This window comes from Lagopus muta, chromosome 16 (assembly GCF_023343835.1).
Source record: "Lagopus muta isolate bLagMut1 chromosome 16, bLagMut1 primary, whole genome shotgun sequence".
In the NCBI taxonomy this organism is placed as follows: domain Eukaryota; kingdom Metazoa; phylum Chordata; class Aves; order Galliformes; family Phasianidae; genus Lagopus; species Lagopus muta.
Window position 1 is genome coordinate 14007206 of NC_064448.1, and position 27964 is coordinate 14035169.

At 48.4% G+C, this 27964-nt stretch overlaps 1 protein-coding gene across 2 annotated transcripts; it reads left to right on the forward strand.

Moving 5' to 3' along the window:
- Positions 1-2080: 2080 nt before the first annotated feature.
- SAMHD1 (SAM and HD domain containing deoxynucleoside triphosphate triphosphohydrolase 1) lies at positions 2081-27042 on the forward strand. 2 transcript variants are annotated; one of them, XM_048963089.1, is made up of 16 exons: positions 2081-2287; positions 2361-2427; positions 6934-7003; positions 8842-9002; positions 11577-11692; positions 12049-12119; positions 13692-13847; positions 15944-16044; positions 16151-16259; positions 16362-16453; positions 17914-18029; positions 20500-20639; positions 22085-22180; positions 22495-22599; positions 22956-23093; positions 25152-27042. In XM_048963089.1, the coding sequence occupies exons 1-16, from the start codon at positions 2104-2106 to the stop codon at positions 25272-25274; spliced, it is 1845 nt and encodes a 614-aa protein (XP_048819046.1). In that variant the 5' UTR covers positions 2081-2103; the 3' UTR covers positions 25275-27042. The 2 variants fall into 2 exon arrangements, with proteins under 2 accessions (XP_048819046.1, XP_048819048.1); XM_048963091.1 differs by lacking the exons at positions 2081-2287; positions 2361-2427 and adding an exon at positions 5949-6729.
- The last annotated feature ends 922 nt before the right edge of the window (positions 27043-27964 follow it).

Sequence of the window (27964 nt, forward strand, 5' to 3'; positions counted from 1 at the left end):
GAGGCTGCCACAGCCCAAGTGCACCAACATTTGGCCTCAAGAAACTGGGGTGTGAGAGTGTGATTAAGCAGCGTGGAGAACTGAAACTGAAATTCAGTTCAGTTTCCTGGTAGGAAGCATTCTTATGTGCCAGGCCTGTGAGTCAGGCAGAGTGTTTTTGTGGTTTAACACTTGAGGGACAGGCATAAGTAAATGCATTGTAATCTTCATTTCCAGTAAGTGCATTACCCATCACTTCAATAGCAGTTGCTGAAAAGCAGGTATGAGCTGAAGGGGAGAATGCTGTTCTGACAGCCTGTTCAGCTACAGCTGCTCCAGGGAGCCCAGTGGCACAGGGAAGTGCTGGTAGAGATGTCTATAAAGTAAAAGCATAAAGCAAACCAACCCCTGCAGCAAAATAAATCTGCCCTCCTCCTGGCTCCCACCAGCTGCCTTGCTCTTTATTTCTGCAAACTCCCACCAGGCCCTCCTTGGGCTGTGCATTAACTTGATTCTCACCACCGCCACCAGCCTGCACTAGGCTGCAGTCAGAACCTGGGTGCACAGCAGAAGGGAGGGGAGGTGGTTTTGTCTGCATGTATCACATGTAAACAAGCAGGAATGGTTTCTGTGTCTTTCCTGTTTCTCTCTGCACTTCTCCCGTTAACACTGTGCTGCTCAGGCCAACGCCCCAGGCACTGCCTTTGCTTTCTTCCCTTCCTACTAGAGAATGACACTGGTAACCCCTGGGCCTGTTGCTTTGTGTCCATCTGATTTTGGCACATCAGCAGGCTTTGCATTGATTCCAGAAGGTGATTTGGCTGCTTCATAGCCCAGAGGCCACGAGATCTCTCTTGTTTGTTTCTTCTTCTGAGCCAGTTCTGTTTTTCTGATAGGGATGAGTTTCTCCTCCTCATTAAGATCTCAGTTCCGAGCACTGCCCCGCTCAGCAGGGAGGTCTGGGGGCTGAAGGACAGCTTGGAACAACCGAGCAGCGTGGAAAGGCTCAGCCAGGCGCTGAGCACTGTGTGTGCTTTCCTGGCAAAAGTGTTTAAGTGAGAAAACTGTGTTTGTTAACAGAAGCAAACTGCTACAGCATTACAATGGCTCTGCTGCTCCACAGAGAGACCTTGCAAAGAGCCTAGGAAGAGTTTGTTTGCTTATTTTTGCTACATCTTTGAGGAGTTTATGATGAGAGCACGAGGCCTTACAGAAAGTTGTTTTAGGCTGTTTGGAGCTGGGCTGCATGCCTGAGGAACACCAGGCTGTGCTCCCATTGCCCGCTGTGGTGGGGGGAGAGAAAATGCAATGAAAAAATATTGCGGGGTTGGGATAAGAATAGGGCCACTGCTCACCTGACAGCATCAAAGGTCTCTCCTATGGATGCTGCCCTTCCTGAACTGATCCCACTTGGGCTTCCCATGGGCTGCAGCTCTCCAAGCATTGCTCCGCTGTGGCTCCATACCATGGGGATGGGGCCCATCCTTTAGGCACTGCTCCAGCTCCCCCAGACCCTCTGCTCCCTCCAGCTCTTCCCCACGGGCTGCAGCTCCATCCCAGGCCCTGCGGGGCTCCGTGGGCTGCACCTTCTTCAGTCCACGTCCACTGCTGCACCGCAGGTTCCCCCACGGCTGCAAGGGGAGATCTGCTCCGTGCGGTGCCGTGGGCAGCAGGGGGATGGCCTGCTCCACCGTGGGCCTCTCCTGAGCTGCAGGACGATGCCGCTCTGTGCCCGGGTCACCACCTGCCCTCACTTGGGCTGTTTCTCCCCCCCTCTTCGCCCTCTCGTCGCTCTCCCTTAAGCCCACCTCCGCAGGGGCACGGCTCACAGCGGCCCCGCACCCTCTGCTCCCAGAACTTTCTGTGCAAGCCCAGCACGCGAGTGCGCGCTTCTCGGCCGTAGGGGCACGGGGGCGTCGCGAGCATGGCGGACACGCGGGCGGCGCGCCACAGCCCTTCTGTGGCCCCGGGCGCGGGGCCGCGTCGGGGCGGGGCTCGCGCCGCAAGGCGCTTCCCGCGCGGGGCGGGGGGCAGAGCCACGAGCCGCGGCATCGGGGGGCCGCGCCGCGCGCTGACGTCACGGCGGCGCCAGAGCCCCGCGGCGGGGCCGGAGCGGAGCGCGCGATGGGCAGCCCGGCGGCGGGCTGGGCCGCGGCTCCCGCCAAGCGCGCGCGGCGTGAGGGCTTCGCCGAGAGCTCCGGCGGCACCGCGGCCTACGGTGACCCGCGGCTGTGGGACACGGAGCGGCTCTGCCGACACCTCTCGCGCAGCGGCGTGGGTGAGCCCGACCTGCTGCGCCGCTTCCGAGGTAACGGGACCGGGCGGGAGGGTGAGCGGGCGGGGGGCGTCCGGCGCCGCTCACCGTGTGCTCGTCCCCGCAGAGAGCGGCGTCACCGGGGCCATGCTGCTCGACCTGCCCGCCTGCGCGCTGCGCATCACCCGCGTCTGGTGAGTGCCGGGGCGGGCGGCGGGAACGGCTTTAAACTGAAGAAGGGGAGGCTCAGGTCATGTGTGAACGGGAGTTCTGTTCCCAGAGGCGGTGCGGCACTGCGGCCCAGAGCTGCGGGTGCCCCGTCCCTGCAGGTGCCCGAGGCCGCGGCTGGGCGCCGGGCAGCCTGAGCTGGGGAGCAGCCGGCACAGCAGGGCGGGGGCCCTTCCGTCCGAGCCGTGGATCGGTGGCTGCGCTCGCCGTGCCGCAGTGCCGGGCTGCTCCGTGCTGCTCAGCCCGCTCACGGCTGCGTCCCTCCCGGCGCCGCTCCGTCCCCGTGGCCCGCGCCGAGTTTCCCCGCTCGCTTTGGTTCCGCCCTTCGGAGCTCTCCAAACGTTCGGCTCCCCTCATGTGCTTCCCCGGCGCTGTTGGCGGGGCGGAACGCGGAGTTGTGCTGGGCGCCGCGCGGAGCAACGCGGGGTGAGGGGTCCGGGGCGGCGAGCGGGACGAGGAGCTGCGGCTCGGAGCGGGGCGGGCGTCGGCCGGGACGGTGCTGTTCTTGGAGGGGAGGTTTGGGCTGGAACCGCGAGGAACGCGGCTGTGGGGTTTCTGGTGCGTGGGGTGTTTGTGTCACCGAAATAACGAGCAGAGAAGTGCGAGGGCTGCTCCGAAAGGAACGCTCCTGTTTTATGGTGTTGGCACGCGGTGCCGGGGGTGGACGTCGGTGAGATGGCAGCAGAGGTTGAACCTTCCCACCGGCGCCCCGTGCCATTTTGCTGCGGGACAGATGGCAGCAGAGGTGTCCCTCTGTGGCAGAATGGCGTTGGACGTGGGAGTGCATATGGAGTGAAGAGCTGGGTTTGAATTCCTCCATGCAAAAAAAAAAAAAGAAAAAATGGCAATCATTGATGCTTTTGAACTTTTACAGAGCGGATGTCGGCACAGTGAGGGCTGGGCAGTGCTTTTCAGCAGTGGTGACTGTAAGTGTGTATCACCTCCCATGGCCCAGACTTCTACAAGCTCAGGTGTGGCTCTTGTTCATGTGTTCGTCCTGGTGAAAATGCCCAGCATGAGTAGCTGAGAATTTGCTCTATCCAACAGCATTATTGCGGTCTTTGTTGTGGTTTCCATGGAAATAAATAGAAGGCATGAGTTCCTGAGCAACCTATGTGATTTCTCTGTATACTATCCCCTAAGGCCAGTCGCTTTTAGTACCTGTTTGCACATCGAGAGCTCACACTGGGTACTCAGGCATGGGGAACATCTGTGTGTTCCTTCCAGGCCTTTCAGGGTTGGGTGAGTCCTGTGGGTGTGCAAAGTCGCCTCTGGTTGTGGTGGGGCTCTGTGTCAGCCCAGCAGTGAGTACACACATCTAGTTCCGCATTCTTCTCAGCATTCAGGGGGCAGAGCTGGGAATCCCAGATGCTTGGGCTGTGGGTTGTGACACAGGGTGTGGTGCACATGAGATATAATTGGTGAGCGGGGCTGTCTGCTTGATGTCTCTGGAACAGGTCAGTCTCAAAGGGCTGTGGGGGGCTGCGGGCTTCTTGTGTTCCAGCCTGTGATGGGAGGGAGGGTGTGGGGGAAAGGGAGTGCATGGGGAAGGGGCAGCTTTCACCTTCTCTAGGACAGATACTTTGAGGACAGCTTGAGGAATGTGCCCAGGTGGCCAAGAAGGCCAGTGGCATCCTAGCTTAGGAATCCTAGCAGGAATGGCATGGTGACTAGAGAAGTAATCCTGCCCTGTACTCAGCATTGGTGAGGCCTCACCTTGAGAACTGTGTCCAGTTTTGGACACCTCCATACAGAAAAGACATGGAGGTGCTGGAGCAGGTCCAAAGAAGGGCAACAAGGCCGGTGAAGGGCTACAAGGAGAGACTGAAGAAACTGGGGCTGTTCAGTCTGGGGAAAAAGAGGCTGAGGGGAGACCTTATTGCTCTCTTCCAGTACCTGAAAGGTGATTGCAGCAGAGCGGGGCTGGTCTCTTCTCACGGTGACAGGTGACAGGACGAGGGGAAATGGCCTCAAGTTGTGCCGGGGGAGGTTTAGGTTGGATATCAGGAAAAGGAAGGGTTGTTAAGCACTGGAACAGGCTGCCCAGGGAGGTGGTTGAGTCACCATTCCTGGATGTGTTTAAAAACCGTTTGGATGTGGTGCTCAGGGACATGATTTAGTGGAGAGTTGTTAGAGTTAGGGTAGTGTTGTTGGGTTATGGTTGGACTTGATGATCTTTAAGGTCATTTCCAACCTGAGCAATGCTGTGATTCCATGTGTGTAATCTGGTGAGGCAGCCTCATCCTGAGGACGCAAGGTAAGTAAGTGTCTGGTGGTCTTTCTCTGAAGAACACCAAAGAGCTCTTTGTGATTTAATGCTTGAGTGCTCAGCTGTACCAGGACCGTAATGTGGTGGAGACCAAGCCCAAAGCTGTTGGTGTTCCCAGAAGCGGGGCAAAGCCTCGTGTGTGTCCCATCAGACAGGGACTGCCGCCCTCAGAGCAGCCGCCTGCAGCACCGCGCTGCCTGGGATCGCCTCCTGTCCGTTCAGCTCTGCTTGAGGGGCCTTTCTGGAGCATAAAGGCACACTGAGCCATGTTCTTGTGGACATGTTTGTGTGTGTGCAGTGTAAGCAGAACAGATAGGTTTTTTCTCTGCTCTTTCCATAGCTGCAGCCACTGGTAGTTTGTCAGGATGCTCTCATGCCATCCTCTGTGCACACCTGATTGTTTTCCAGTTAGCTTGCTCCTTGCTCCCAAGTTTCTGTGGCATTTAGAAATGTAAGCAGGTGTTTGCAGCCAACTGCTCTGCACTGGGAGGTGCTGGCTGTGCTCAGTGCTGTGTGCTTTGCATTACCTTGCCTTCCCCTGAGCACCGGGAGCCTCGTGGACTTTGTGTGGCCTTGATGTCCTTTAGAGCGACTGTTACCTGATGTCACGGCTGCTGCTGATGCAATTGTGCTTTCCACAGCGTTGCAGCTCTTTCAAAAACGTGCTTGTGAGGTTTGATCTCTGTTATTAGCGAGCTTTTAGGTCATATCCACCAAGACCTGTGCTGGAATTGGTAACTTGGGTGCCATCTCTTTACCGATGTAAAGAGTTGTAAAGTTGGGGGGGTTTAAAGTCTGCTGGAATCTTACTTGGCTTTGCTCTGGAAGTGATTCAGTGTCTTCGAAAAGAGCCTGGAGAAAAATCATCTCTGCAGAAGTGAAGTGAATGTAGGTAGCTGGAAGCAAATAGCTTCTCACGTGGCTCTGCCTGAATGCTCTTAGGAAAGCTTGTCACCTGTATGGGAACTGCTGAGTCACGGCCTGAACCTCTGATTAATCACCTGAGGTGAGCCTTGAGTCAGCCAGAGGAGCACAGGTGAAGGCAATTCACCTGTGCTGCTGGAAGGGGTGGAGCCAGGCTGCACCCCTCCTGGACCTATTTAAGAGCTGGCTACCAGAGGGGAAGGATCTCTTCTGGAGATCCCCTCTTTTGGTGTCTTCTGGTGAGCTCAACCCAAGGGTAAGCTCTTCCACTTATTCTCTTTTGTGATCCTTGTTTGCTTTGCCTTACTCTCTTGATTATATTGCGATTATAACATCTTGATATCTATTGATTATACACAATTATATTGTGGTTATAACATCTTGGTTATACATCACCTTATCGCAGCACAGAAGGACAGGCAGATATAATGGACCTCATGTTTTCGCTTTAGCTGCTTTCTGTTGCCCTGTAAGTAGTGGGCTCGTTCAGGAACTCCCTTGTAAGCACCTGAGAATTTCTGACTGCCCCGATGCAGAACAAAGTGATGCAGCAGGCTGAGCAGCACTGCCACGCTTTTCATTGCATTTGCAGGCAGAGGCAGCAGAGGACTTGTAGTGACAGAGTAGAGACTGCAGCTTGAGGCCCCTCCTGCTGGGGGAAGGTGAACTGGATAAGATAGAAAAGCCCACCAGCAGCTCAGGCATCACATACATTTACTATTTCTGTGGACTGTGAATTATTGCATGATTTGGCTGAAAATATGTAGTGCACTGAGTAGTGTTTGTCTCTGCTAATAGCTGACGTTTTATAGCATTAATTTCTGTTAAATTCAAAGACTGGTGTAAAGCTGGACTCGCAGCGGGTAATTGCTGAGAAGTGTAAAAGGTACCAAATTCTGTTCTCATGGTGTTTGCTGTTATACTGAGGCTGAAACTAGTTTGCTCAAGGACAAAGTCCGCAGACAGTTAATAAAAGTGGGCGTAAGGAAGTGTGCTATCTCTCCCTCCAGAGTTGTTTTAAGGCCATGTGGCTGCAGCACAGTAGCTCTACTGGGAGCTCAGTGCACTTGTGCAGGTATTTGGGATTTTCCTCTTCTGTTGGACTGTAGAGGACCAAATGCTTTCAATATTTCTCTGAAAAAGCCATGGAAATTTTTCTATAAAAGAATCAGCGAACATCAGAGTAATGGAAACTTGCACAAGTAATTTGCCAGATATGCAGACTGTGAGGGAGTGAACTTTGCTTTCAAGTAATTTGTTATTGCTGTCTTATTCCTAGCCTCCCAGATGAGAGACTGAAAGTGCTCGCCTGCCTGAACCAGCTGAGGCAGACAGTGGACATCATGAAGGTAACAGCAGTGCTGTGTGGGCTCTGCTCACAGCACCCTGCTGGCACCTGCAGCCCTGTCTCTCTCCTCCTCTCCTTCCTTTCCTTCCTGCTCAGTCCCAGCAGCTGGTGCTGCCACTGTGCTTTTCCCTTGCAGAGCTTCAAGCTCCAAGCCCTTCTTCTCAATAGCTGGTGGTCTGAAAACCACGTTAACCAGAACAGTTGTTAAGATCAGCAGTTCAGAGCTTGATGTGGGCACCTGGCGGCTGTGGGAGACTGGATAAGAAATGAGCTGCTGTTTGAAATGTGAGAAGCTCCCTTTTCACATCTTCCATCCTGTAGAGCCTCTGCTTTTTGTGCTTTGCTACTTCAGCCTCTGGTCTCAGCTGACAGCTGGCCTTTCCCTTCCGCTGTTTGTGATGTCCAGCAGCTTCTCACAGCGGTGTCTGTTGATTTAACCCGATCCCGGGCTGCCTGTCAGCACACGTGGCTCTGTTGCCTGCATGTCTGCTGCAGCCCTGCCAGTTTGGTGGCAGGGAGGAGAGAGAAGACAGAAAGGCCTTATTTGCCTCAGCATTTTACTGAGATACTAAATTGTGAAATGGCTTCATCTTCTGTTTTGATGCAAGGATTAAATGTGTGTGCTTCTCGTCCATAGTAAGTGCCTGTGGTTACGTGGGTGCCTTCTGAACTGCGTACCCAGAGCTGATCAGGGAGTACTTCAGATTTCAGTTGTCTTGGTTTTGGGTTTTGTTCTGTGAAAAAGGTTAGAACTATCATTTCCACTCTTTGATCTTTCACTTTGGATTTAAAAAAGCCGTGCAGTGTCATACCAAGCACTTAGTGAGTACAAAGATTGTTCCTGTAAGGGGGGCTTGACGTTGCTGTGCATGAGATGCTCGGTAAGGCCAGCAGTGTGCCTTTGCAGTCCAGAAAGCCAACTGCATCTGGGCTGCATCAAAAAAAGTGTGGCCAGCAGGGCGAGGAGGGGGATTGTCCCCCTCTCCTCCACTTTTGTGAGGCCACACCTGCAGCTCTGCATCCAGCCTTGGGTCCCCAGCACAGGATATGGACCTTTTGGAGAGAGCACAGAGGGAGATACAGAGATGCTCAGAGGGCTAAAGGACTTCTGCTGTAGAGACGGGTTGAGGGAGCTGGGGGTGATCCGCTCGGAGAAGAGAGGGCTCTGGGGAGATGTTACAGTAGCCTTCCAGTATTTAAAGGGAACTACTGGAGAGATGGGAAGGGACACTTTGTGAGAGAGAGTAGTGACAGGATGAGGAGTAACATCTTTGAACTAACAGAGGGGAGATCTAGGTTAAATATTCGGAAGAAATTTTCACTCAGGGTAGGGAGGAGCTGGAAGAAGTTAGCCAGAGAAGCTGTGGAGGTGTTCATGGGCAGGTTGGATCCCCAGGCAGCCTGATCTAGTGGAAAGTCTCCCTGCCAATGGTATGGGTTGGAAATAGATGGGCTTTAAGATCCCTTCCAACCCAGGCCATTCTGATTCTGTGATCTCCGACATGCATTGCAGTATCCTTTAAGTGGAAGTAGCAGATGTCACTGATAAAGACAGTGGTTCTCAAGTGTTAAGAATTGAATTGAACAGGTAGAGCTTCTAGAGCTGTCTGGAATTGCCTTGCCCTCTGAAGTGCACAACTCTGTCTTCTCTGCTGCCATGCCTAAGCAACTCTCCAGGACAAATCTTGATTAAGATAGACAGAATATGCCAATTTTAAAGCTGAAACCAAATAATCATTTATACAGCCTCTCCCACCAAATCCCCGACCCTTCTCGATGTCCTTTACTGTTAACTTTCAAAGTCAAATAGACACTGATTGCATTATTTGGCTTTTGTAGGTTTTTAATGATCCAGTCCATGGGCACATCGAGATACACCCTCTTCTTGTTCGCATCATTGACACGCCTCAGTTTCAGCGCCTGCGATACATTAAGCAGCTGGGTGGCACTTACTTTGTTTTTCCTGGAGCCTCCCACAACCGCTTTGAACACTCATTAGGGTAAGGTGGTGTAGCCTTGTATGCATGTCTCTTTTGCATTTGAATGTCTGAGATTGGTTCCACAGATGTGCAGTGCCAGCGTTTTGGAGACAGCTGCTGTCCTGGCATTTTCTGTCACCTGAATCTTCCTGTGTGTGATTGTGGACTTTGTTTACTAAAGACAGAAAAAGAAACCTGCAAGATGGATCAGTACTTTCCCCTCTTCTTTTCCTTCTGATGAGAATAATGCCAGTTGGAGACAGTGAGTGATGTTCTCCCTGGTCAAAATTTGAGTTTAAAAGCATAAAGCGAAGGGCGCTGAGTCTGTTACGAATATGTCAGGCAGCTGTAATCCCCTTGGATTGCCCAGCATGGATGATTTTACTTGTAATATTTGCGTTTGAAGTTATGCAATCAGGGTCAAGTTGTCAGGCTGTTAGCAGTACTATAAGTTAAAGAAACAGATTGTGGACATAAGGATTTCCAGGGTGTTGCTAAATCATTCACGCTCCACAGAGAAGCTGATTAATGATAACTTCAAGCTTGTTTTGAAGGTATATCTTGAGGTGCAGAGAAGTTAAACTGGTCAATGTTTTCATTCAGGTGATCTGGCCAGCCTTGTGTTGCTTTTGTAGTGCTCAAATAGAGCACAGCTGGCCACTGCCCACTGTGAAACTAACAGAAAGCAAAAGACCGTTTCAAAAGATCCACATTAGTGAGGTGAGCTTGAATTGACTGCATCTGATGAGCCTGGAGAAAACAAAAACACAAGGAATATAAACAAAATGTTCCAAACAGGAGTTTGAAAACTCCAGTGGCAGCAGCAAATTTTTCTTCCAAGCAGTCTTGTTAATCCATACAGCTAGACTTAGGACAGTTATTCTCAACTCATTTTGAAGATTTTTGCAGAGTTAAAATAGAGGAGGTGAACTTCGTGTATACTGGTAGAGTAGGAAAAAAAATAAAAGCAGACAGTAAAGTTGTGTTTAGTAAAAGATAGAATAGCATAGCTGAGTTGGAAGGGGCCTTCAAAGGCCACCTGGTCCAATGCCTGACCACCTCAGGGCTAATCAAAAGTTAAAGCAGGTAACAAGATTGTCCAAACTCCCCTTGAGCACGGCCAGGCACAGGCCATCCACCACCTCACTAGGAGGAGCCTGCTGACTGTCCTCACGGTAAGGGAATGTTTCCTAGCGCCTGCTCTGACCTTGGCACAGCTCTGTGCTGTTCCTGTCCCTGGGTACAGCACTAGTGACCACAGGCAGGTGCAGCCCCATTGCCAACAGCCCTCAAAGCTCTACCACAGAGCCAGTTCATCACCCAGTGCAGCACGGAGCCATTTGTCACACAGCTGGACAATATGTCAAAGGATGCCGTGAAGGACAGCAACAAAGGCCTCACTGAAATCCAGAGAAACTGCCTCCACTGCTTCCCCTTCATCCACCAAGCAAGTGACCTTCTCATAGGAGACCTAGGAGAATAGGAGAAACGTAGGAGACATAGGAGAAATACGAGGCAGGACTTCCCCTTCATGAGCACCTGCAGACTGTGCCTGATACCAGCTTTGTTCTTTAAGTGCCTTCCGTATCCCCCAGGACAGTCTTCTCCATCACTTCTCCCTGGACTGACAGGTCTGGAGGACCCTGGCTCTTTCCTCATGTCCTTCTGGTGGGTGTGATGCTGGCTGTCTTTGGCCACAGTCCTCACACCCCAGTGCCTTTGGTAAATTGCTGGAGGGTCCCAGCAGTAACACCCCTCAGCTCCCTTGGTGCTCTGGGCTCACTCCTGGCAGGCCCTGCAAACTTGTACCTCTACTAAAACCTGCTCTTGCTTTAAGATATTCAGCGTCCCTGAAGTTAAATGGATAAAGGGAGTGAAATAATCATGATAAGCTGTTGTTAAAATAGGAATTTGAAAGAACAAAGTGCTTTTGTGGCTGCTGTGGAGCTCTGACTAGAAGTAGGAGGGTGGTCTATAAGCTGTGATGCTTCAGGATGCACACTGTCAATAATACAGTGGGCTCGCTTACACAGTGATGTTATTTGGTGTCTGTCCATTATGAAATACTGGAGCTGCTGATGCATCTCAGCCTCCTGTTGAGTAATGGGGCAGGGCTCAGTGAATCTGCTAGGGTGTTTGTTTTCCTGCAGGCTTGTGAGCAATATTAGCTACGTGAAAAGAGAAGTCTGTGAGGATTTCAAAATCAGAAGCTTTCCTTTAATTGAGAAGAGTGTTGAAACTGGAAATTAAACCAAAGATTGGTGGTAACTCATTGATTTACAGGAAGGAGGAGAATGTAAGATCTGCTTAGTTAGCAGAATGCCATATTAGGGTGCTGTTCTTTCCAAATTTGGGCACAGTGTCTCATGCTTTCTCCTTTCAAATGTGTTACTGTTGACTAGAGCTCTATGACAGGAAATAATTTGCCTGTGATTATCTTTCAGATTAGGGCTTGAGTATCTGTTGTGTGCTGTCTTTTAGATGAAGGCTGTGACCTAAAGCAGCAAAACAGAAGAGGTGAACTGCTCTTTTCCTGTTCAAAGTAAAATACTGTTGTATTCACTTCTGGTGCCTGTGGGTTTTTCTCTGCAACAGAGTGGGCTACCTTGCAGGATGTCTGGTTCGTGAACTGAAGGAGCGGCAGCCGGAGCTGGGTATAACCCAGCGAGACATCCTCTGCGTGGAAATCGCTGGGCTTTGCCATGATTTGGGTGAGCAAGAATTGAAGTGGCTTGTTGCTCTTTGAAAGCTGACCTGCTGGAAGAGATTACTGTGAGATCAGAATGAGAGCTCTCTCAGATGCTCAGTGCGTGGCCATGTTGTGGGGCAGGAGCTGTCTGGTTGGAGACCTCTGTGGGGCAAGTCCATTTGATGAGTACAGAGCCACTTTTCACAGGCTTTTTTGTGTTGTTTTCTTATGGTGTTTTAGAGTTCTGTAGCTGCATTTTCCTCATGGGTGATGTTAAGATCAAGTCCAATAGAAGAGAATCCAGATCTTTAGTTTGGTCCAGGTATTTCTGCTCACAGCCGTGTCTGAAATTAAACCTGTGTAATCTTTATTTTTAAGGTCATGGGCCGTTTTCACACATGTTTGATGGAAGATTTATTCCACTTGTTCGTCAAGGTTTGAACTGGAAGGTAGGCATTTCAGTACTAAAGTACAATGAAAAACTCACATTTTTATAGGGAAAATAATTTATCAGCGAGATTGCCAGCACTTGTGAGCATGTGGTCATCATTTAGCCTTACTGAATCATTTTGATGGCATAATTGAAATTGTATCAATACCTTATAATGATTTTTCTTGTTCTCTTTAAATGTCTGGAGAATATCTCTACCCCCTTAGTGTTGCTGTGAGCAGACACAGCCTCACCAGTGAAACGGAGAGAGGTGTGAGGAGAAGTGGGGGCAGCAGATGTTTGTCACCTGTGTTCCCCTGGGGTCAGTACTGCATCCAGTCTTGCTGAACATCTTCATCAGTGACCTGTATGAAGACATAAAGTCCACCCTCAGCAAGTCTGCTGGGGATACAGAGCTGGGAGGAGTGCCTGGTGCACCAGAAGGCCGTGCTGCCATGCAGCGAGAGCTGGGCAGACTGAGTTGGGCAGGGAGGAACCTGATGAGGTTCTGCAAGGGCAGGTGTAGGATCCTGCACTGGGAGAAGAATCACCACGTGTACCAGTGCAGGTTGGGGCTGAGCAGCTGGAGAGCAGCTCTGCAGAGAAGGCCCGGGTGTCCTGTGGATAACAGAGCCAGCAGTGGGCTGTGGTGGCCAAGAAGGCCAGCGGTACATTACAAAGAGCCTGGCCAGAAGGGGGAGGGAGGTGGTCCTCCCTCTGTGCTCTGCCCTGGGGAGGCCACATCTGAAGCACTGTGCCCAGTTCTGGGCTCCCCAGTTCAAAAATAACAGAGATCTCCTAGTGGAGGATCAGAAAGATCTCCAGGAGGGCCTGGAGCATCTCCTGTGTGAGGGAAGGCTGGGAGCCCGGGGGCTGTTCAGCCCGGGGAAGAGAAGGTTGAGGGGGGATCTGATCAATGGTTATAAATCTGTAAAGAGTGGGAGGCAATTGGATGAGGCCAGACTCTTTTCAGTGGCCTGTAGTGATAGAACAAGGAGTAATGGCCAAAAACTGGAGCATAGGAAGTTTCACACAAATATGTGGAAGAACTTTGCTACAGAGCCCTGGCACAGGCTGTGCAGAGAGTGCTGGAGGCTCCTCTGGAGACATCCAAACCCACCTGGACACTTTCTTTTGCAGCCTGCTCCAGGGAACCTACTTTAGGGGTTGGGGTTGAGGAGGAGGAGCACCAGAGGTGCCTTCCAACCCCTACAATTCTGAGATCTCCCCAGAAGTGAAAGTGCTCTTGAGCTTCTATGTAATATTTTGAGATACTTGTGTATGCGTGTCCTCTTGCAGATCTCATTGCATGACACTGGAAAATTAAATGGCTGGGTATTGTCTGTACCCATGGTCAGGTTCTGAACTCGCTACAGCTGTACCCATCATTTTAAGAGTGATGCTGCTCACAGAGTGGTTTCCTATTTGGGTAGATATAAATGATGAGAAAATGAGCCAGGTGCTGCACTTGCACATTGCTGGCAGCACACCAGGCAGTGCTGCTGTGTTAGGAGTGAGCTGTGGCACTTCAGGAAGGGTGCTTGGACACGGTAATGTAATGTTTAGGTGTCTTTTTCTAAATTTTTCACAGCATGAAACTGCTTCTGTTGAAATGTTTGAGCACCTGATCACATCCAACAAACTGGAGGAAGTCATGGAATCGTATGGTCTCATCCTGGAGGAAGACATGGCCTTCATCAAGGAGCAGATAGGAGGGCCTATAGATGAGTCAACTTGTGAGGCATCGGTGAGTTGCTGGACTGCGACTGTGGTTGTTTGAACAAACATCTTAAATTTTTCTGAGAGTCAATTTTACTAAGAGAGTAGATAATTTTCCCTCTCTTCTGTTTTATACTGGTTTTGGAGATTGTGTTTTTAATTGGCCAGGTGAAGAAAACGTGGAGATGGTTTATGTTAACAAGCCAGTAGCAGATAACAGAGCTGCCAGATGGCAGAGGTGAGGCAGTGAGTCACCACAAAGCATGGCCCAAATATGAGGAGTGCCAGAGCCTCAACAGCTTTGATGGCTGTAGAAAACGTTTGGATGTATCCCAGTGACACAAACAGAGATGAAGGGATAAGAAATAAGGGATAAGAAATGCGTTGCTTCAAGAGGCAAGGAAGAAGACATCATAATTATTAATGTTTGCAACTCTATGAAAGAATCAAGTCCTCCCTCTTTTTCTTGCTCATGTCTTCTCATCAAAGCTATCTGTCCACTTACTACTCCATCTGTAGGAGATCTGTCATGACAGTCTGGTCCTAATCAAAGTTTGCATGTTGTCCCAAACAAGTCACCCATAAATGTTAGCACTTATCCATTATTTTCTGTTCTGTTAGCATGTAGTGCTACCACGTATACTGTAGCCCTCTGATGACAGAACGTAGAGAACTCAGCATAGCAGCTCAGTATGAGATCTTTGGGAAGGCAGGAGGGAAACTTTACCCATTTGCAGTTATTTGAACAAAGTCTTGCTGCCTGCTGCTTCTGATGATCTTAGGCCAAGTTGGTGCCTGTTTTCCAGCAGGATACCAGGAAAAGCAGCGTTGTATGTGATAGCTGCCAACGTTCTTGACATCTGCCCCATCTTCTGCCTGCAGTCATCTGTGTTGTGCTGGTTTTAGCAGAGCAGGGACTCTTCTGCTGATGAGCACCTGTGCTGCGATGCTGTCACCTCCTGGTCCTGGCATAAACAGCACCTTCCATCTTACTGCTGTCACCTGGCTCCTGATTGTTGTCCCTGTAACAGCTCTTTGTTGTCAGATCGGATGGTTTTATCTTGATGTGCTCTCCTCCCACTGTTCATGCACATTTCCCTTCTCCTTTGTATCCATGTTAATACTTCTGTAATGCTAATGTCAACATTTGAACCATACATCTTAAGTCGTTTTCCCCCCAGAATTTCGAGGCAATGTTTATTTAACTGAAGAATCATTAAATGTTTAAGAGAAGTTCACATGCAATTTGTAGTTTAAGTTCTGGCCTTGATTTGCTGTTTGCTTTGTGACTGAGTCACTCCTCAGTTGTGGGTTAAGAGTTCAAGTCAGCTCTTTGAGCAGTCATTGTTTAACATACCTGAACAGTTGGTTTACAAGTACACTGTAATGCTGTAGAGCTGATGGCAGAAGACTGCAAGGGAGTGGCTTGTTGGTTTAATTCCTTCCCCTCGGGGTTAAATAGTGGCAGTGTCTTCCTCTGCTCGTTGCTTCAGGTTGTTTGCACTTCAAAGCTGTGTGCATTACTTTGATAGAATGGGGAATTAAATGCTCCTAGTGTGTGTGGATTTTGTTCTTTCTGGTGTTCTGGGAAGTCACCTGCCGAAGTCCTACAAGCTCTGGGCTTGTAATGCACAGTGCAGCTTTTGAATCTCTTTGGTTGTCTCTGTGTTCTTTGTCACCACGGTGTGAGATTTTTATCATAGGCTAAGTCAAAGTGCCTCAAAAATTATTCTGCATGGGGTGCTCCAAATGTAATGCCTCCAATTTCTGTGAAAACCACAACGTATACAGAGAGCACAATAATACCGTTTGACAGAGCAGATTTTCAGCTACAAAACACTGTTTCTCTACACACTCAGCACCACGAGCTGTGTATTTCCAGCAGCGATGAATAGGAGCTGCATTCTGCACTTGTACAGATTTGCAGCAGCAGAGGTGACCCACTGTCGTCGTTGCCTGTGCTGGATGGCACTGCCCACCCCTCACTGTGCCATCTGTCTCTGATGCTGTGGGCCAGCACAACAGAATAGGAGGCATTACTTTCGGAGCAACCCTCTTACCATTGCTTGCATCGTTACATTTCTCAGTGTTCCTGATTTTCCTTCTTGGCTCCTCTGTCATTAGTGGCCCTACCGAGGACGACCAAAGGAGAAGAGTTTCCTATATGAGATAGTAGCAAACAAGAAAAACGGCATTGATGTGGACAAATGGGATTATTTTGCAAGGTACAGATCCTGCAGCTTCTGCTTTTGTTCAGTCCCTACTGAAACAGCACTGCTTTACTCGCATCTCTGACCTCACTGTTAAGCACTCGCTGTGGAATATTTTCAGGGATTGCCACCACCTAGGGATCCAGAATAATTTTGATTATAGGCGTTTAATTAAATTCACTCGAGTTTGCGAAGCAGGAAACCAGAAGCATATCTGTACCCGTGATAAGGTAAGCGGTGTGTGTGAGCTGCGAGTGTCAGCAGCAACGTGTCTGAGGTGTGTGAGCAGCGAGGAAGCAAATGATTGTTTTGTTTGGTTGTTTTTGGTTCAGGAAGTTGGGAATTTGTACGATATGTTCCACACTCGGAATTGCCTGCACCGGCGAGCGTACCAGCATAAGGTTGGCAACATCATTGAAATAATGCAAGTATTACAGTTCCTTTGTCTTGCACATCATTTATTTCATTTTATTTTTAATTTGGAATTGTAAGTCCATTTGGAATCTTCACCAAATCAATGAGCTTTGACATGCAGTGAGAGCCACTTGGCTATGTAACCAAATGCTGCATGTTTTAGAGGTTTGAAATATGGGCCTGTTGGAGTGAGTGCGGCGGAGGGCCATGAGGATGCTCAGACTGTGCAGCACCTCTGTGGGACCTGGGCTGGTGCTTTCAAGAAAGAGAAAGCTCTGTGAGACCTCACTGTGGCCTCCCAATAGCTAGATGGGCCCCCACGGAGGCTGGAGAGGGAACTCTTCATCAGGGAGTGTTGTGATGGGACAGGGGGTAACAGCTTTAAGCTGAAAGAGGCAGATTTAGATGCTTGGAAGAAATTCTTTATGCAGAGGCAGTGCAGCCCCAGCACTGCTGCCGAGAGCTGTGGGTGCCCCATCCCTGCAGTTGCCCAAGGCTGTGGCTGGGCACTGGGTAGCCTGAGCTGGGGAGCAGCCAGCCTGGAGCTGGAGGGGCTATGGAAAAAAAAAAAAAAAAAAAAAAAAAAAAAAAAATGTGGAGGGGACAGACAGCTGCATCTTTCCATGTTAAATCCAATTAGAAGCAGATTACAAAAGCCCTGAAGGAGCTCTGGACTGGGACGTTGTTATGCTGTTTTAACTGCTGACAACAGGAGCTGAATCTTTATCTGCAAGTTAGAGACAGCTTGGCTCAAACTGAGCGCTTAGTGGAGCAAGGTAACTCATGTGGAAGCAATGAGCAGGCATGGCATGGCTGAGGCTCTGTAAAGCTGCAGCAGGAATAGTTCAGGACCAGCTTGGTTGCCTCCCGATGTTTATAGTTCTCCTCTTGATACCTGCAGGAGTTTCCTGGTAACACCATTCTGTTTACTTTTCTTCAGAAGTATCCCCAAATGTTTTTTAGTACAGATCTTGGCTGCCCAGTAACTGCTGTGTTTTGAAAAAGCAACACAGAGGATTGCGTGGTACAAGAAGTACTGGGGGCTTTGGAAGAACTCGTCCTTAGAAAATCTTTTTTCCACTAGAAAAAGATTTTGCACGTATCTGATGCTTTAACTTTACAAAGTTTGGTGTTCACTCAGTTATCTGAGTCTGTAAGAGGATGTGGTCTTCTGAGGGTGTCGTTGCACTGTGACAGTGTCTTGCGGCATCCTGCAGCCATCTGAGCACTGTTAAACCCGTAGTCCAAAGCAGAACAAAGCAGACTTCCACCTTTCTTGAAGTAAAGTTAAGGTCTGATCTGAACCTAAATGGAAAAGGCTCTGTTCAAATGTGAAATGACAGCACTGAGATGGGATGTACTGCAGTGCAGCTGTGCTGCATGTTTAGGACGCAATTTAATTTGTCTTTATAATGTAACTAAAGTGTTTATTTTTTGACTCTTTTAATTCTCTCTTTTGCTTGCATCTAGGATTACAGAAGCCTTTCAGAAAGCAGACAGTTTTCTTCAAATAGAAGGCTCTAAAGGAAAATTGTACCAAATCTCTACAGCAATGGAGGACATGGAAGCCTACACGAAGCTAACTGGTATGAGCTCTCAGAATTCCTTTTAAAGTGCAACAGCATGAATGTCTCTTAGAAAGAACTCCTTTTTTTTTTTTGTTTGTACAGTTGTTGGCACAGCAGATGTTTGCCCACGACTGGGACTCTTCAAGTACTGCTTTTGTGCACAGGTGGTGGTTTAGACCTGGAGCATCTTTGTGCTTTCACATCTTACTGGGAGAGGAAAACATTCTAGTTTAAATTAATTTTATGGAGAGGGAGGAACTGGTTTTTTGCTTGCATTCAAAGCCAAGTTACTGTGTGGCCAAGCAGTCGTACTTGTGCCCTGGTTTTGTTGTATTTGTAGAGATGGAGTGTGAGTCAGCTCAGAGCAATGCCGCACCTAACTCCATCAGGTAGAGGAGCACTGCATGTGTGTTGTGTGAAACTAACCCTGGGACAGATTTTGAAGGACTCTGATAAGATCTAATTTAATTTGCTTGAGGCACTGCAATCCTTCTTGCAAATGCAACAGAAGAAAACAGTACATAAATGATTTTATTCCTGGAAGTTTCTAGTTTCTTAGACAAGATCTTGTGAATATAGTTCTTGTAGGGTAAATACAAGAGCAGCAGTCCACTTAAAGATCTGTGGGAGAATTCCAGTATGATTACATAGTGAAACAAATGAGAAGTGCCTTGTGATTGTTTCCTAGACAAATAGTCTGACTGCTGGCAGCCACTTCTCCAAGGTCTGGGTCAGCGCTGTGAGGAGGAAGAACTTGGAGAAATTACTGAATTCCCAAAAACTGACTTGAGTTGTGTTTTCTGTCATGTAGTTCAGTCTTTCCATTGCTTCTTGTCTTGGTTTTGCCTGTCCCTCCTGGCCTTCTCTGCAAGGCACAGCAGCACTCCTGTGTTCAGTGCTGGCTTTGAGTGGCAGCAATGGGAGCAGAGGCCAGGGTGGGCATGTCAAACCCTGCTGCACTGAGGGCTTGTGGCTGGAGTGGCTGCAGGGCAGAGGATGCTTCAATCCTTGCAGAACTGCTGCTCTATGTATTTAGCCAATAAGCTAATATCTTCATGTATTCTGTTTTCTTCTGTTGTGTTTACAAGCTGCAGTGTTCCCAAAGGCTGGCAGCTCTTGCTGTTCCTGGGAGCTGCTGCTCACAAGAGTTTCCAAAACATTCCCGAGTGGGACAGCAACTTTCCTGAGCCTCCAACATCAAGCCTTGGCTGGCCACCAGAGGGATTCAGCAATTCTTTCTTTGAATTCTTTCTATGGGCGAGGTGCTGCAGGCATTGATGCAGGTCTGCTTGCTGTAATCTGTTAAGCTGAGGATCTGTTGGCGACCCTTCATCTGCTGTAGTCACGTTCAGCCTGATTAAGACTAAGACTAAATTTTGCATGGGTTGGAGCCTATCCCAGGGACTGTGTGGTCTGTAGGAGCAGCCGTGCAGGAGCTGAGCACCAGGATCCTGTTGTTGCTGAGCTGTGACATCTGGTGAGCTCACGGCAAGGAGGGTGGTCTGTCCCCTGCATCTTACAGTCAGCAGCAGTGAGGAGCTGAGTGTCAGTGCTGGGGTGTTCCTGATCCAGAGGGAGAATTGGTCAGAAAGGAGAAGGATGAGGGGAGTGTGTCAATATCAGATGTAATGGTGGAAGGACCTGTGTTCTCATCCTAAACCAAGACACTTCCTTTCCTGCGTCCAGTGGTGTCAGCCTGTGAGGACAGTAGGCTTGTTTTCAGTAGTCCGTGGTGAGTGATGCCTTTGTGGAACTGTGCAGCTGCCATTGGGATCTTTGCTGATGCTCAATCTCTTGTGGAGAACCTGCTGCTGCAGAATCCCAGCTTCTCTCCGTGATGGGTGAAGAGAAACACTTTTTGGTTTTGAATTTGTAGCCTTCTGATTTTGATAGCGAATCCTAAGTTTTGTGGTGGTGACACAGCAAGCAGTTCCTTGCTAATACTTTACACAACATGTGTTCATGGCTTTCCTGTTTTCCCTGGGTTATCTCTCAAGCTGCAGAGACAGTCTGCTGTTCCTTGGAGGGAGTTTCACGCTCCTATTAACCTTATTAAAGGTGTTCTGGTCATCGTGGTTCATAGCTTACCTAGGCATTGTGGGGGGCTTCTTGCTGTGGTAGGGGGGTGTTGCAGAGCTGTGCCTAACACACATCAAAGCTGTGGCTGCTTCTGGCTGGGGAATGTTGATAGAAGCACAGAGTGCAGCTGTGTTGGCTGTGTGACAGGTGAGCAGCATCCGTTTGGTTTGGGGACAGCCAGAAGTAACCTTTCTGCTCTGAAGCCATAGCAAAAGAAACCTGGGGATATCTGAGACCATAATGCAACTTCTCAGTTGTCTGACCTACGGTGTTCAGCCACTCCCTCAAAGTGTGCATTTTCCCCAAACCTTTAGTTTTTCTTGTTAGTTAAGCCTCTGTCCCTTTATGTGCGTTTTGCTGTCGCGATGGGTTCTGACACAGTTAACTGAAATCACTACAACTTTGGCAGATAACATCTACCTGGAAATTCTGCACTCAAGTCGTCCAGAACTGAGTGAGGCACGAGAAATTCTGCGTAAGATAGAACGGCGTGAGCTGTACAAGTTTTTAGGAGAGACTCAACCCGAGAAAGTGAACGAAATTCCAAAGGTAATATCCGTCACCGAGAGATTCTGAATTCTGTCCTTCTAACCATGTTCTCTAAGTTGCTGACTACCTTTTTTCCTCTTCCTGTTTTCTTCTTGTTATTGATAGTGATTGGTTTTTTTGGGGTTGTGGGTTTGTTTTTTTTTGAGAAGCTTAACCAATACTCCAAAAATCATAGAATCACGGAATGTCTGAGGTTGGAGGGCACCACTCGTAATTTGTCTCCACTTGGATATCGAGCCATTGAACCCTTTGTCTGTGACCATCCAACCAATTCTTTGTCACCAAATAGTCCAGCCTTCAAGTCCATTTCTGTCCCATTTAGAGATAAGGCCGTAGTGTCAAAGATCTTGTGGAAGTCCAGGTGGATGACATCAGCTGCCCAATGGGCTCAGAAGTTCTCTCCCACCCATCCTTGTCTTTGTGTTGTTATGGAATATTTTACAGAAAACTGGGTAGAGTTTTATGTACAGACGTCCTCACTGTACCCAGCTGGGTACCCCGCTGGTCTGCACCATGTGGGGGTCACTCAAGAGGTTGGTGAGGAGGACTTGCTCTCAATCTAAACCTAAACTTTCCCTTGGCTCCTGGAGTCACTGCAGGCTGCACATACAGCTCGTGGAGATCCCTCTCAGCAGTCCTTTTGTCTTTGCAATGGACAAATCTGCTGCTTGCCGAATTCCTTTCCCTCTGGACCTGTCTGCTCTGTGCTCAAAGCTTTTCTCTCTGGAGTCTTAGGTGCTCCCAGGAAATCCTTCATCAAATCTTGCATCCTGCACTGGCCATCCCTAAGCAGGCAATGTTCTCTCTCCTGCCCAGCCCTTTAAAGGCAGCACACACCTTTCCATAAATAAGAGTTCTCCACCACACCATGTACACTCAGCATTAGCCCAGCCTTTGGCAGGGAATGCTCTCACCAGACGAGGCCCTTTGTGGATTTCTGCTTTGGAGGTGGGAGCAATCCCCTCTGAAGCTCCTTGAAGAGCTTGTTTTGTCTGCTTCTCTGTAGTGGTCAATGATGTTACTGATCCTGTCTGTCTGTTTTAGTGTTGTTTTTCTAGTACAAAAACTACTAGAGGGTGGCATCCTGCAGCTGTCAATTAAAAAAAAAAAAAAAAGTTGAGTAAAGATATTTAGTATTTAGCTTTGGGGAACTTAACTGCATAATGCAGTTGTGCCAGCAAACAACTTGCTTGGAAGTTTGTTCTTTGCTTGTTAAAATTTCTGTGCTCATGAAATATCCTGGAAGGGCTTTCCTTGCTTCCTGCAGCCAAGTTCTTTGGATCTTGTGGTTTGTTAAGGTTGTTCTTGTTTTCTTTCTGAAATCTAACAGCAGGACTCTGGCTGTTTAAGGTGTACAAGGGTTCTCACAGCCAGATTGCTGTAGGAAGTCTGTAGGGCTTGACCTGATGATTGAAAAATGCAGTGAGAGCTTTTTTCTTTTTCAGGATGAATATGATGACCTGGCAGGTGACATTGCTAACTCCAAGCCAGAAAAGGATCCTCCAAACGTGGAGCTGACAGCTGGAGACTTCATAGTTGATGTAACTATCCTTCCAGAGCAAGCAGCTCTTATCCTGCTCAGCTGCACGCAGACGTTGCTCTGCGTTGTCCCAGGGCTGAAGGTGTGGGGAGGTGGGCGCTGCTCTCTGGCCACACAAACAAATGATGGTTTACCAAACAGATGCTGACACTGTTATTTAAACTTCATTAAGTGTATTAAGTAATCAGTTGTTAATTACTCTTTTATTTGACTACTCTCATTTACAGAAGTATTGTGCATATCTGCTTGTATTTATTGTCAGAAGATGAATGACTAACATTAACAAATGTCCTTTTTATTTGTTCTGCACACAAGGTTGTTAATATGGATTATGGAATGAAAGATCAGAACCCCATTGATAATGTCCTCTTCTACTGCAAGGCTGATCCTTCCAAGGCCATCAAGATCAGTAAAGAGCAGGTAGTCCTTTATCCTCCTCAGCTTCACGGCTGGCAGTGGGAGCCATTGCAGTGCTTCCTGGTGCTTCGTGCCGTGTTTGTGCATGAGGGTGGTGGAATCGGTGTCCTTCTGCATGGATGCTCTCAGAGGTCTTTTCCAACCTTGGTGATCCTGTGGTTGGTTCTGTGTGAAGTCCTGATGGCCTTTACGTATGAACGGCCTTTAACTTGTTCTGAAAAAAAATACAGCTTTTGGGTAAAACTCAAGGATTATGGGGAGATGGTTCTTGTTGCTTTCTTTGTTTTGAGAATGAGTTCCAAGGACTCTAAATTAAAAGAAGGACTAAAGCTTGTTTGTTTGTTTGTTTTATTCCGAAGGTTTCAAGGCTTTTACCGGGGACCTTTTCAGAGCAGGTTATCCGGGTTTACTGCAAGCATCAGGATCCAGTTATTGTTTCAGCTGCAAAGCAGTATTTTGTTCAGTGGTGTATAAAGAGGGATTTCACCAAACCACAGGTAACTAATTTAGGTATTAGTTTCTAGAAATTTTTGCATTAAAAAATACTGGGACTCAGGCCTTGTCTGTGGGGCAGAGCTGCTTCCAGTATCCCAGTTTCTGTTCTCCTTGTAGTCCACATCTGGTCATACTCTGGTTTCACTAAAGTGCTGACAGATTTTCACTGATTTAACTCAAGTGCTTGGAAAAGTCACGTTTAGTTAAAAATAGCTGGTGGCAGACACTCGCTGATGCAGGTTTCCTCATACAAAGGCTTACAGTGCCACAGGGATTGAAAGATCCTGAGAAGTGATCAGGTTGGTTCTGCCTATTGCTTTGCCTCTTTTTCTACCCTGCTCACCAGCTGTTCCAGCACTGCTCCCACTGGATATCCACGGTCAGTCTGTTGAGCCTGGGAGGGCAAAATCCCCAGGGCAACAGGACTGCAAGCCTCCACTCTTAAGGCGAGTATTGTGCAGGCTGAGTGCTTGGAAGGCCTCACCTGTGCTGTGCCCCTTTCCTGCCATGTCTCAGACGTACAAGTTTGCAGCTGTGAGGCAGGAGGGGAGGCACCTCACCTAAGGTTACAGCTCACCTAAGTTTTGTTCTGCTCTGGGGGCGGTGTCAGAGCTGCCATGGCAACGAAAAGGGAAAACCTAAAGCAGAACCTGAGTCCATATGCCTTGCTTGTGTTCCTCCTGCCAAAAGTGATGGAGAAGCCTGTAACAACTCTGACTGTAAACTAGTGATTCATGATGTAGCTTCCCCGCTGTGTCTCCTTTGCAGAAAGGTGGATGTCTTTTTTCTAATAAAGTTACTGTGTTGATGCTTCCAGCATTATCCTTCGTTGTAAGGAAGCAGTTACGACATTATGAAGCGTGTTTTTTTCACTGGAATATGTAATGGAGCCATTGCACTGTGTGTGTGGGGTCAGGCTGGAAGCCTGAACAGGATTAGTAGATGAGCTGGCAAATCCATTGCTGAGTTTCTCTCCCAATTATTCACGTTGGCTTTTGTCTAATTGTCACACCGTGGGAAGGAACAGCCTTTCTTTCTTTCCATGTTTGTTTGGTTTTCTTTTTTTCAGGTATTTTCCTTTGTCTGGGATCAAATCTCAAAGTAAAATCTGCAAGTTGCTTCAAAAGTGCAGCATAAACACTTTGTTCCGTGAACCTCACGTTTCTCCTTTTCATTGCATATGCTAACAGCCCTGAGCCTGCATCTTCTTTCCTAGATACACCTGCAAATGCCATTCAAGGAAAGAGCTCTGTTCTCTAAAATGGAAGATCAGGCTGTAGATCGGTGTTCTCCTGTGCTGGAGCAGCAACTAGAGGCATGAGCAGTTTTGTTTCAGGGCTCGTTCGTGCATGATACAGCCTGCATCCATCTTGTGAGAGCAGTTACTTTCTGGAGGGCATTTTGCAAAGGGGTCACATAGCAGGCTGCCTTCACAGCCTGCAGAGCACAGCAGTTCAGGGGTGTCTGACTGCACCATGGCAGTCCCAGCTTATTTCTGCTTGCCCTGCCCTTGCAGTGTTTGATCATGAGATTAACATACGTGTGTGACAAGTGTGAGCACAGAGCCTAGGCCACAGCAGTTACTGTATGGGATGCACCCTAAGGTGGCGAGGTGCAACTGTGCTTGGTAGGTGCTAAGCAAAGCTTTTTTAAGCTTTTTTTTTCCTAAGCTTTTAATGTGAGGCTGGGGAATTCAGAGCAAAAACTTAGAGTAATGCGATAGAAACTTAGAATAATGTGACAGAGTAATGTTTCCAAGCTGTGTACCAGTGCCCATAATAGAAGCCTCTTGAGCTTCCTGAGTTTGCTGCTGTCAATTTAGGAAGAGGTTAAATACGAGCAGTGAAGGTTTCTCCCATAAGTGGGGAATTGTTCCTCCCCACCCATTTCTACCACTTACTGGCAGCAGTTTCCATCTCTGAGTGCAGTTCTCCACGCTCGCTGCTGTGCAGCGCTGTGTTTATCGGTGCTCAGTCTGACAGCCAGCTGCTTTTCCCTGCTTTGCACAGCGAGTGAAAATGGACGCGTTGTCATGAATGCTCTCTGACTTTCAATGACAGGATGGTGATGTGGTTGCCCCTCATCTAACTCCACTGAAACAAAGCTGGAATAACAGAAGCAGGGATGAATACATGACAGCTTCAGAGCCCAGCTGCAAGCAGAAGCTTTCTTTCAATAAGTAAGGTGTCTCCTTTTGCACTGTTCAACCACCTCCTTCAGAAGACGGGCAGCTCTGAGCAGCAGCTCTTTTAAAATGCAATCCAATGAACTGTAAAAAAAAAAAAATAGAGGAATGCAGCAGTGCATTTTACAATACCATGTGCTTTTATGTGTGCACTTAAACTTAAGTGCTTATTTGGATTGAAATGCTACAAAGCTAACAGAGAACCTGTTACAGCAAAGCGAGCTCAGTTCTCGTGTGTTTTTGAATGTATTGGTGCTATTATAGCAAGAGGAACTTCATTTAAAAAAACCATTCATCATAATGGCCAGAAGTGCAGTGGGTTTGACACTGCTTGTCCTGATCCCTTCTGAAGGCAATTGCAGCGTTCCTGGAGCTGGTGGAAAAACTTCCTTCTCCTTTAATCTTTGTTATTCCACCACCTCTTGTTTTCTGTAACGATCTTTTTATTGAAGATGACAGTTGTGGTGTTGAAAGCTGATGGGATGCAGGCCTCTTGCTATGAAAGTGACCACACAACTTGTATTGAAGTAGCACTGCCCTGCAGTGGCACGCAGCGTTTTACTGTTTTTATAGCATATTTTTGATACATTGAATGTAACTCTTTTTTTAACTGCTACACTGAACTGCAGAACTCCTCAACAGCTCCGTGCCTGGGGTGCTTGCAGGAAAGCAGAGCTCAGTGCTGGCTCTCAGTGTAGTGGTGGCCCAGCAGTGGCTCTGCTTCTCCTTGCTCCCAGCACAGGCTGTTTCTGCATTTCTCTGCACTGGGTGGTCAGGTTCTTCAGGAACCCTTCCATGATTGCATCCCGTCCCTGTTTTCCTGGCCTGATGGTTGCTGTTCTGGTGTATTTTTTATCTCCCTTACAGACAATAAGGGTTCTTACACTCTCCCCTATGGGCAGTACTAGTGTGAGTGTTCCTAGGTGTCTGTCCCATCAAAAAGCAAACAAGGAAGACTTCTTCCCCGTTATACTCAGGTCTGAGGTGTTCTCTTTGAAGGCTGCTTTCTTTAAATGAAGTTAATTAATAAAAACCCATCTTCAAAACTACTAAGTAAAGCGTTCTCACCCTCAAAACTGCGAAGTAAAGTGTTCTTTAGTGCTCAGAAACTGGAAAAGAGCTTTGGATTTCTGTGTCTGAAGAGAGGATATAGAAGCTCAGCATTCAGACGTGACAGCCAAGCTTTTGAAGCCAAGCTTCTGCGTGAGAAGGTGGTGTCACTCTTCTCCCGTCTGGTTGCTTCCTTGGGCTGGAGGCTGATGGCAGTGACGTGAGAGGAGGTATTGGCCTGCTTTGCAGATGTGGTCTGAACTGCTTTGCAGTTGTTGTTCTGCGCTCAGCTGCTTGTGAGCCTGTGTTTAATGGTGATGCAGCACCGCCTCTGCTGTTCCTGTTAATAGCATTTCACAGCTGCAGTGTACCACGTTACTGCTGGAAGGTGGGGGGACCTTTATAGAAGCTTTTGGAGTACTTGTTCTATGGTTCAAGGAATAATGTTACAGAGTGAAGGCATTTATCCTCGTTATCTAAGTGAAATCAAGTACTGTTCCAAAATAATGTAATTCTATCACTGTTCCTTGGGTTTGTTTTGATGCTGTTATAAAAGGTGCACTTTATATTTGGGAAAAGCTTTCTGCTCAAAACTAAGCAAAAACTTTGTACTTAGAACTTAACATCTGGTAGAGTTGGGACTCTTCTTTTTCTCAGACATAATCTGAGCCTTTCTGTGCTGAAAAATAAATTAATAAACAACGATTTTAATATTCTTGCAGTGAATTGCAGTGTGTGAACTTTGTTAAAAACAGCAGTCTCGCTGTGCAGGGCTAAGCAGCCCAATGAACTTCTGAAGGTGCCTAGAAATGATTTGGGGGAGTTAGGAGGATTAAAGTCCTTTTGAATTTGGTTGTTGTGTGCAGGTGGGGCTGATGGGTGGAACTCCGTGCTGCTGGGTTCCAGAACTCAGATCTCTCCTTCCCCTGCTTCCACTTCAAGCAGGGCGGTGTGGGGCTGCTGGGGATGCGTCGTGTGCTCAGAGCAGAGGCTGCTGCTGCAGGGCATTGCAAAGGAGGGCTGCAGAAGGCAGGTGGGCAGCCCAGGGAGAGCGCAGAGCTGGTGCACCCACGGCTGGTGGAGCAATGCAGGAAGGCCCAGCGCTGAGGGGAGAGGTGTGAAGTGTGACCCTGGTGCAGGTATTAGGCAAACCAACTGGTGGCTGGACCCGGTGGTGCTCACTGATGCAGATGAGCTCATTAAAGAAGTTCAGATTAGAGTTGTTCTGGGCTCATGAGCTGTTCACGAAACAGCTTCATCTGCAGATAATACGAAGCTGAGATGCCTATGGCCCCTTTGTTCCCCTGCTGATCTGCTTGAAGCTGGAACAATCGCAGCCATCCTGTGGTTCATGCTAGGAGTCAGCGGTGGGTCCAGGCCTGTATCACTGCCTCACTAACGATCTGGGTGATGGAGCTGAGCCCTCAGCAAGTGCTGAGGATCCCAAAGTGGGAGGAGCAGCTGATGCAGCTGAAGGCCGTGCAGCCATCCAGAGGGACCTGGACAGGCTGGGGAAGTGGATGTTGGGCAGCTCATGGATTTTAACAAGGGGAAGTGCACAGTCCTGCCTCCAGAGAAGAACAGCAGGAGGTACCAGGGCATGCAGGGAGCACCCATCTGGAAAGCCACTGCAGAAAA